The sequence below is a fragment of the Hordeum vulgare genome, chromosome 5H, assembly GCF_904849725.1.
Source record: "Hordeum vulgare subsp. vulgare chromosome 5H, MorexV3_pseudomolecules_assembly, whole genome shotgun sequence".
Taxonomy (NCBI): Eukaryota; Viridiplantae; Streptophyta; class Magnoliopsida; order Poales; family Poaceae; genus Hordeum; species Hordeum vulgare.
In genome coordinates, this window is record NC_058522.1 from 579,988,431 (window position 1) to 579,998,887 (window position 10,457).

Genomic DNA, 10,457 nt, shown 5'->3' on the forward strand with positions numbered 1-10,457 from the left:
CCGTTCCCACGCGCCGCCGCCCTCTCCCACGCGTCGCCGCTGCCCTCCTCTCCCAGGCGCCGCCGCCGCCGCCCTCTCCCACGCGTCGCCGCTGCCCTCCTCTCCCAGGCGCCGCCGCCGCCGCCCTCTCCCACGCGTCGCCGCTGCCCTCCTCTCCCAGGCGCCGCCGCCGCCATCCTCTCCCAGGCGCCGCCGCCGTCCTCCTCTCCCAGGCGCCGTCGCCGCCCTCCTCTTCCAGGCGCCGCTGCCGTCCTGCCGTGGTCAAGTCGCTACGCGCCGGATCCTACCGCCCCGCCCTGCCGATCTCCATTCCCCATCTCGTGCAGCCATCTCATGCAAGTTCACCAAACACTCATCTCTTCTCATCTTTGCATCAAGTCAACCTGGCCATGCTCATCCTGGATCCCTCATGCGATGCAACCAGAAGCTACCCAGGGAACCAAACACGCCCATCGTGAACGAAGGCACGCACCGGTGTTGCCAACATCGGGCATGCATTGACGGGGACCTACACAAGTCGTACATCATGGGTATCAGGTATGTTTGGTCTATGGCAAAAGATACCGTCCCTTGTTATTTCTTTCTATCTATTTTCGTATCCATGCATTCCAGAAGGCGTCAGGAGATAATACAGGATGTATAGTTCTTTTAGAAGCATCCATCATACATTCCTGTGTACAGGTTATACATGTCTTGGAACTCGAATCCATTGAAACACAGCAGATCCACAAATACATGTCTCAAGAATACACTATGCCTCGATTTATTTCAGGTGCACATAAACATGTGCGCATCCAGCGTCTGCCACTAGTGATGCCAAAGCAAAGAAAGTTTCACAGATGGCTCGACTCAGAAGTCAGAAATCCTTTCTCTTTCAAACTCTCGATAGTCTCCTTGAGGCTCGTCTCCAGGGGAATCAGCTCCATGCCCAGACTTCTTATCTTGTCCTTTGACACTTGGTAGATTGTGGCAAAAGGAGCGTCATCTGCACACCTGCACACAAGAAACAAAAAAAAAAAATCAGGAGTCCCGTCACCATATGGTGCAAAGGAACAGATTAAGCGCTCTCTACAATGTTGAGAAGTGCATGACTGGGAAAACATCTATGATGTCCCTGAAGCCTCGACGAGAAACAAACCACAAAACAAGTATTTAGTGTCCAACATTTTACTGTTCTCGGTTCAATTCCAAGGGATTCACTTGAGAAAGCGCTTGCAAAGGATGTTAACTTACTTGTCTGGCACTGGAAATTCAGGATACATCTCGTGTATGATCTTGACAAGGTCCGAGTGGTGAATGACTCTTTCAACCATGCAATATCTTCCGTTTGCTGAAGGATCTTCATATGCTAGGATATGTGCCAGGGCAACATCTTTAACGTTTACCCATCCAAAGCAGAAATTGGCGTATGTAGAAGATGATCCTGCGTGAAAACACCAAGGATTTCTTGTCAAGTGTCCAGAAATGTCTTGTTAGAGTAGACTTCTTTTGGCACAACCACTGTAATTTTAACCCTTTTTTCAGACAAGTAACTATTCTGTTCACGTTTTCCATTGATCACTAAACATCCTCTCTGCTAGATGAGAATATATTTATGACTCTGAAGCTCCAAGTACCAAATATAGCCAGAGAGAAACACAAAGGTACCATAGGCAGACCCCCATAGTAAACAAATAAAATGTCCAATTAAACACAGTCCTCTTAGTGATATTTCTCACAAGATTCATAACATTTACTGTACATGTAACTTGTGGTTTTAGGATGCACAAACTATTAGCTAGATAAACAAAGAAATAGTAGAATCATTCCAATATGGCAATATCTCACAGTGCTTTTGCCAGTGCCCAAAACACACACACACAAAAGGAAATGAAAGAAACATAATTCAACATCGCTTGAAATATCTTGAGCTTGTTTGCAGAGATTGTGCTGTCTAATAGAAATTGGAATATACTGAGCTTGGATATTCTCTCAAACAAATGACAAATGCAAAATGGGTGCAGGGCATAGCAAAGCTCTACCTTACATGCATAGAGTTAACCTAGAAAAAGTTAATTATCAAACCACATACGGACATACCATTTATAAACTTCAATATTGCTTCTGCACTAGTATTCAGTGTAGGCTGCAACAGGGGACCAATGACCATTGTTGGATTTATTGTAATTATTTCTAATCCATTATCTTTTGCGAACTTCCATGCAGCCTCCTCGGCAAGGGTCTTGGATAGCACATACCATTGCTGAAGCAGACAAACGTTCAGGAGAACAGATGAGAATAGAAATGATGTACAGTCAAGTATGGATTTAAAATTGAAATACAAAAGGATGTGGATGTAAAGTTTTGAGGTTTGTATACAAAGTTAAACAAAGCAATCTAATTTTCAAATTAGGTAAAAAATATCAAAAGAACTCTGTTAAAGCAGAAATTATGGCTAAGCTTATAGTCAGAATGAGGAATCAAATGCATACCCCCACTGAAGAACGATGCACTTATAATGACAAGTGCACGTGTCAGTTATATGGTAATAGTAGTGATGTACTCCGTACTTATGATGACAAGTGCAGATGTCAGTTATATGATGTCGCTTCAACATCTATGAGGTAATATTCAGCATAATCTTGACTAACCAGTGTGTCAATGCAGAGTTGTTATGCAATTGTTTAGTAACATCAGACAGAGACTGGCCATCTATAACATACTGGCATTAGTGCTGAGTTAACCAGGTATAACAATTTTCCCCTGAACACTAACCAGTTAAAATAAGACACAAATAGAGATGGAATAAGATCACTTGACAGTTACTTTCCTATTCTGAAACTTCTCGTTATGGATTATTGGATTGTGTATCATTGGACTCAACCTACATCCTTGTGTGAAAACACAAAACAAAGGTCTTCAATAACAATGGTATCACCCTCTTATCCTAAGAAATTTTTATTTCAGTAGAGGTGCATTACTATGCACAACGCATTTGCCGAATTGGTATGTAAGTTATCATGTACACAGAACAAGAGCATTTGAGTGCGGGTGGAGTGATAGACATAAAGAGCAATCAAAGCCAGATATATTTGTTAATGTGACTTGCTGCTCCATATGTCAAAAAACAACAAGAGCTCTATGAGCACAGAAAAGCGTCTTACCTTATTCTTTTCGCAGACCTCTGCACTTGAAAACCATGTCTCGTCAACTACCACATCAGGAGTTCTTGGCTTCCCATTGTAGGCAACAGCAGCCATGGATGAGGTTACGATCACTCTCTTAATTGAGGCCTTCTTGCAGGAACGGAGAACATTGAGCGTACCATTGACTGCTGGGTCAAGTAACTCAGCCTGAAAGACATACATAAATACAGTTAGTCCAATATGTGGCCCATCTCCAACAAGGTTGCAAAGTATCTCCTTGCTGATGAACATTATGTGGTCATGATATATATATATATATATATATATATATATATATATATATATACTGACCTTAGGGTCCTTGACGTTGTGATAAAAGGGAGAAGCCGTGTGGAAGACACAGTCGCAGCCGGCGATGGCAGCATCGAAAGTGCCTTCTTCCAACAAGCTTGCTTTGAACAAGTGCAGCCTCTCCTTGGCTCCTTCCAGGGCCTGCAGGTGCAACGTTTTCTTGGGGTCGGCTAGAAGAAGGAACCGTCAATTCAGTTAGCACCGAACATGCATGTTTTATTAAAAAGAAAGGAGGGAAAACATTCCAACGGCCAAAATATGTTGATTTTGAACTCCAACAATCTACAAGATTTATACTGAAAAAAAAAATGGACGGCCGCAGGAACAGGCTAGCAACAGTATTACGGGGAGTCAGTTGTGTAGTTTTAAATTCACAAGTCAGAAAGGCTGCCCCTTGACTCTTGTGGGCATAGATTTATATGTATATTATGCATATAATAGTTGCAGTATGGAGGGAGATGGCGTTGACTGCCACTCACTCACAGCATGATAACTGGTATTGGTATATACACGAGGGAGCTAATAAAATCCATCCTTTATCGAAAAATTAGTTGCAATTTCACAGCCTGAAATTGAAACCTAGGCCCCAACCACCCCCACTGAATCGACGAATCCCTCGCGGCCGCCCCGCTAACCAAATCAACTGGATCTGTAACAATTAGAGCAGGCGGAATAGGCACGGGGAGAGCGAAGGGAAGGGAAGGGAAGGGAAGGGAAGGGGGGGTGGGGTGGTCCGTGCTGACCGGTGTCCCGGACGGTGGCGCGGACGGTGTAGCCGCGGTGGAGGAGGAGCTTGACGAGCCAGGAGGCGATGTAGCCCGAGGCGCCGGTGACGCACACCACCTTCCCCATCCCGGAGCTCATCTCGCCGCGCTCTTCCGGCTGCCGGTGGTGCTCTGCTTTGGGTGGAGGCTCGGAAGGAGAGGATTGGTGGGTGGGTGGGTAGGTAGGACTGTGGACTGTGGAGTGGAGAGATGCTGCTGCTGGGCTGCCCTACAACAAGTAAGTAACCAACTAGTGTCAGCGTCGTGGGTGGGCAAAGCGTCAGCGCTTGCGCCTCCGTCTCGGCCCACCGTCACCGCACACGCAACTCTTGGAGCGTCCTTGGTGTCCAATCAAAAAACAAAAAATGTCCCATTCGACCCTTTCGTCCTCTCATCTTTAACGTCTGGACCAATCGGCACTCCTTAAATCAAGATCGGCTTTTACGCAGTGTTGTTGTATTTGTGGGCGATTTGTGTTGGAGTTTGATTTGCTTCTCATCGGGTTGTGGCAAAAGCCGATCTGCCTTACTTTTAGTTACCATCTGCCTTTTATAGAGTTAAGGCACGCATTTCATGTTCTCTCGAAAGAAAAAAACCAAGACAATCTAGCGATAATACGAGGAGTTTCGAGCACGGGTAAGGTTCCACATTAGCTGCAACGAACCGAGAACCCCATCTGCAACCACTTTGGCTAGAAGACCGTGGCGGCAACGGTGTTGATTGGTCCAAGTTAGGGAGGAAGGCCGCCAGAGCTCGCGTGTGCTTGGGCTGGAGCCGGGCTCGCTCGCGTCGTGCTGGGTGACGATGTAATACACCTAGGATGGACTCTTGGGGAAGCTTGGCAGCAGGACTGCCTTCGAGCCCGGGTGGCCTGCGATAGATAGACTTGGTGTGTATTGATTTTAGCCCATACATACCCTTTCTATTCTTTGGCTAGCAAAATATTGATTGCGCTTTTTGGGGCCCATAGGACGGCCAATATTTGGCAAGAAACGCCAACTCTTCCAAATCATCATAAATACGTACCCTCAATCCTCTCCCATCCTGAAACCCTTGCCTCCACCAACCATGCCGCCGCCGCCGCCGATACAATCGCTACCGGACGAACTTCTCGAGGAGATCTTCTTTCGCCTCCCGCCGAACGAGCCCGTGTGCCTCGTGCGTGCCTCCGTCGCCAACAAGCGATGGCTCGGTCTTCTCTCCTGCCATGCCTTTCGTGATTGCTATCGTAAGTTCCATGGATCTCCCCCCATGTTGGGGTTTCTTTATTCCTGGCCCCTCGACTTTCTCCCGAGGAATGCCCCCTCCCCACGCTTCATCTCCACCATGGAATTCACTGCATACATTCCCGACGGTCGTGCGGGTAACTATAAATACCCTGCGTGGGACTGTCGACATGGTCGTGTTCTCCTTCGGGATAATTGGACACCCACCCACCTTGTTGTTTGGGACCCCATGACGGGTCGCCAAAGAAAGCTAAAAGTGCCCACGTCAATGGGCTACATCGATGGGGCCACTGCATTGCTTTGTGCTGCGAGCGATTGTGACCACCACGCGTGTCATGCAGGGCCCTTCCAGGTGGTATTCTTGGGCCTTGACATGACTGATGATGACAATTGTGTTGCACACGCGCGTGTGTCCTTGCCGGTGACAGGTGACTGGAGCAAGTCATGCACCGATTTTGAGTGGAGCGATATGTGCTCCAGTCTACAACTTGCACCTGATGCATTCATCGACTCAATGCCCTCCATCCTCGTCGAAAACGCACTTCACTTCATGCTTACACATGATGACGATGATAGCGTAGAAATTCTCAAATATGACTTGAGCTCCAATTGCTTATCGTTGATTGATACACCATTATCGGGGGCTATCATTAGCGGTTCCACTATCCTCATGGCGATGGGGGATGGCAGTTTGGGGTTTGCACATGTCGACAAGTTGACCCTCCACTTGTGGTCAAGACAGAGGGGTTCAGATGGGATTGCTTCATGGACGATGCATAGAGTCATCGAACTCGCGAACCTTCTCCCTATTCAAAATCCCAACAAAAGACTTAGACTGGTTGGATCTGTGGAGGGCAGTGATATAATTTTCATAACTGCGGACCTTGGCATCTACGAGGTTAATATGAAGACACTACAATGGAAGAAGCTATGGAAGAGAGAGAAATTTCGTTATTTGATCCCATACATGAGTTTCTACAATCCACCAGGTACATCTATATGTCATTTCTTTTCTTATTTGGAACAATTCTTACATAAATACTAATATATATTAGTTAACGTATAATCAGATTAGTCATGATCACATGGAAATTTATGTTTCATATGTGCTCGAGCAAACTTTCAGTAATATAGATCCTCGAATGTTACACCTAATTATGCTTATGTCTACTTAATTGGAAATTTTATCGTGGCACCCCCTTTTTGGATTCACACTGACACATTTATATTTACAGAATGGCTGAGACCTTGTGATGTGGCGCATTGACAAAGTACAATTGAATAGTCTTAAAGGTAGAGGCCACTCTTGTCAACAAGAAAAATGACCAAATTGGAGGCAACAAGGGTCTTTTGATGAATCGTGTCACTATTTAGTAGCTGGTTTGGTGCAAGGATGCTTGTTTTCTCACACTATTGTTGGCTTTTTGCCAGTAAGCTCGACAATTTCCTGTGTTCTTGGCATGTGCAAGCGGGCGAATGAATTATGTTGTAACGAATCTCAGTTTTCTGGCAACATTAGCTATGTGATTTGTGGTTTATTCGCCTTCAAGATTTACTTGTAGCTAGTAGCTTAGTCTTTTCATTTGAACTCTACAACTTGCACTAGTAGTTTTGATCTAGCCTCTAAATTGGTCTCCCAAAAGATGTGACATTGATGAGAAAATGGCGATGGCATGTACACAGCCGGTGGTTTCTATCGACCAGGACATGATATGATGATGGTTTTGCATGATGGCTCGCTGGCATATCTTAATTAATCTTTTGAATGTATGTTTCTGCGGTTTTATTTGTTTACCGAGCAATGTTATTGAAATAGTACTTATAACATATAAAGTAAAATCTTGAGCAGGGAACTAAGGGCTGATGGGATATGAGATGCATGATTGCATGAAGATCTCATAGAGCTTTTACTTTCTTCAGTTCCTTCACAAATCTCTTTGGTGTTTGTTCGGTAATTGTGCCAATGTGGACACAGTTAATAGTAGATTGTGACATCCATGAAGTGAGATGGAGATGTTCGTCACGGCAGGTTATGCCTTTGGCTATGCTACGTTGAGTGGTAAATTTTGGTTAAGGCTATAGTGATCATTGTAGTACTTTTGGTTTTATCATATTCTAGATTGATTGCACTTATTAAGACATTTTACGCAAAGTCATGAACACACTTTTTTTTTGTGTTTTCTGTACCTATACATGGAAGAAGGGGGGCTCCATTCCAGGTTTCTTTTTTCTGTGGAACACACATTCCAAATTCCTTCATAGCTGATAATTAACATTGTTCATCGTTGATGGCCTAAATCAATCTCATTAGTGCACATTATATTGCTGGTTGAGTATGTTGAAGAGCAAGTTGCCACAACAGGTAATTAAGTATGTACTACTGCTGTATGGCTACATCGTGGTTCTCGCGTATTAAGGCACTTTTGCCACTAGAGTGTAACCCTATCATTATGAATTAAAACTCATGTTTATCGAGCAAAAAAAAGAGAGATAGCCCATAGGAGTGATGCAACATGAGTCTTGTGATTAACCATGTCACCATGTGGTAGGTATTTTTGGTGGTGATTAGTTTCTCACGATGTATATTTGTTGGCTTTTGTAAGTTACAGTTTGCTCTAATGTGGGCATGTCCGGAGCTGCTATTTTCTGTCAGCCAATTACCTAGCCGGCTGGCGGGCCTGTCTGTTAGGGCATAGTTTATGCCTAAGTAATTTTGGTGATTGATGACAGTACCGCAAAGGACTAACCGTGTGTGTTAAGATTTCAGATAACACACGTCAACGGCACAAGACGACTCGCCCCCTCTTTCATGGAACAGAAGCACGGTGTACTCTACGATTCTCTTTATTTGAGTCATAGGAAAGCCGTACTATTAAGAGGGGAACCGTAGTGGAAAGTTTTGGGTGGAATCAATCTTGCACGCGCACACTTCATCTCCTTTCCCCCTTGCCGGCAACTTTGGAGTGGCTCCCGCCTTTGTGTTTCTCTCTTCTTTGCAAATGGTCCCTCAGCGGTATTACCCTTGGGCCTAGCGGTAGTACCGCTGGAGTGCTAGCGGTAGTACCGCTGCAGCCAGCGGTAGTACCGCTAGCTGGCGGTAGTACCGCCCCTGGTCAGCGGTAGTACCGCTCCAGGAGCTTAGTACCGCCTTCCTAGCGTTTGTACTTGGACGGACCTTTTTGCGATGACTTTCTTGGCGGTGGTTGGCCCGGTAGTGCTTATGCACTACCATGGGCCCAGCAGTAGTACCGCTGCAGCCAGCGGTAGTACCGCTGGAGTGCCAGCGGTGGTACCGCTGCATCCAGCGGTAGTACCGCTAGGCACGGGCTGTGAGTGGGAAAACGGTTGGATTCCCCCCCCCCCACTATATAAGGGGTTCTTCTAGCTGTGGAACCTTATCTCTTACCCTCCCAAGCTCCATTGTTGCTCCCTAAGTTCAAAAGTGCCCGATCTCTCTCCCTAGCCAATCAAACTTGTTGATTCTTTAGGGATTGGTTGAGAAGGCCTAGATCTACAATTCCACCAAGAGAAAAGTTGATTCCCCCACCAATCCCTTGCGGATCTTGTTACTCTTGGGTGTTTGAGCATCCTAGACGGTTGAGGTCAACTCGAAGCCACATTCCATTATGGTGAAGCTTCGTGGTCTTGTTGGGAGCCTCCAAGCTTTGTGTGGAGTTTGCCCAACCTTGTTTGTAAAGGTTCGGTCGCCGCCTTCAAGGGCACCTATAGTGGAATCACGGTACCTTGCATCGTGCGAGGGCGTGAGGAGAATACGGTGGCCTTAGTGGCTTATTGGGGAGCATTGTGCCTCCACACCGCTCCAACGGAGACGTACTTCCTGTCAAAGGGAAGGAACTTCGGTAACACATCCTCGTCTTCATTGGTTCCACTTGTGGTTTTCTCTAACCTTTACTTTGTGAATGCTTATGTTGTTGTCTATCTCTTGTCTTAGTAGCTCTTGTTGTTAGCTTCATTACGGTTCACCCCATTGTTGTTATATTTGTGAACCCGTATGTTGTTTACTCTAACTTGCTAAGATTAATTAAAAAGTGGTCGTTGCCTATTCACCCCCCCCCCCTCTAGTCAACCATATTGATCCTTTCAATTGGTATCAGGGCCACATCTCTTTATTAAGGGTTTCACCACCCGAAGAGTATGGAAGGCAAAGAGGGAATTACCCATGGGCAACCCGAGGCCATGGACTTGACTTCGGTCACAAGGGACGACTTGAATACGGTTATGGCCGCCCTCAAGACGTCCTTGACGAACGAAGTCAAGACCATGCTTAAAGAGTCAATTGAGGGATTTAAAAGTCCACCCGAACCGGCGTTAGTGGTTAAACCCACCATCACCGATTCGGAGGTCAATTCCTCTAAGGAAGCGGCTAAAGGTATGCCACCTTCCTCATCTCACGAAAAGGATGGGACTGGAACCTATGCCTCAGTTCCACCTCCCATGGTCTATGGAGGACCCGTTCCCACACCGCGTGTTAACCCTGTTGGTCCTCCTCCTAAGCTTGTGAAAGGTGACTTTGCTAACTGGGTATTTTCTATTAAGTCTCATTTGAATCACAGCTCAACAAACTTGTGGAGAATCATCGAGCAAGGATATTATCCCCATGATTCAAGCAACCTCACTCCAAGAGAAGATGCGGACAATCAATACAATCACTCCGCTTTGTTTATTCTCCAGTCCGTAGTGCCACCTAATGATCTTCCTCACTTGCGTCCCTTCACTTTGGCCAAGCATTGTTGGGAGCACATTATGGTGTTGTACAAGGGAAGCTCAAGCATTCAACGATCCAACTATGAAGTGATACTTGATAAGGCCGATGAGTTTGTGATGAAGGAAGACGAGGACCCTCGTGATCTCTATCGGAGGGTAACTGCTATTGATGTGGCACTCAAGGATCATGGGAGCAAGGATGTGGATGATACATGGGTCAAGCGCAAGTTTCTCAAAGCCATCATGCCTTTCAATAAAGCCATGTC

General features: G+C 45.9%; 1 protein-coding gene across 1 annotated transcript; it reads right to left on the minus strand.

Moving 5' to 3' along the window:
* Positions 1 to 626: 626 nt before the first annotated feature.
* On the minus strand, positions 627 to 4,452 carry LOC123395121 (phenylacetaldehyde reductase-like). Its single transcript, XM_045090057.1, has 6 exons — positions 4,220 to 4,452; positions 3,477 to 3,646; positions 3,144 to 3,332; positions 2,080 to 2,242; positions 1,234 to 1,423; positions 627 to 993 (listed from the first exon to the last, which is right to left on the minus strand). The coding sequence occupies exons 1-6, from the start codon at positions 4,338 to 4,340 to the stop codon at positions 834 to 836; spliced, it is 993 nt and encodes a 330-aa protein (XP_044945992.1). The 5' UTR covers positions 4,341 to 4,452; the 3' UTR covers positions 627 to 833.
* Positions 4,453 to 10,457: the final 6,005 nt, after the last annotated feature.

Coding starts and splice junctions, on each gene's coding strand:
- LOC123395121 (XM_045090057.1), bottom strand. CDS start 4,340: ATGAGCTCCGGGATGGGGAAGGTGGTGTGCGTCACCGGCGCCTCGGGC. Junction 3,333..3,476: donor ACAACGTCAAGGACCCTAAG/GTCAGTATATAT, acceptor TATGTCTTTCAG/GCTGAGTTACTTGACCCAGC. Junction 1,424..2,079: donor AATATTGAAGTTTATAAATG/GTATGTCCGTAT, acceptor GTTTTCACGCAG/GATCATCTTCTACATACGCC.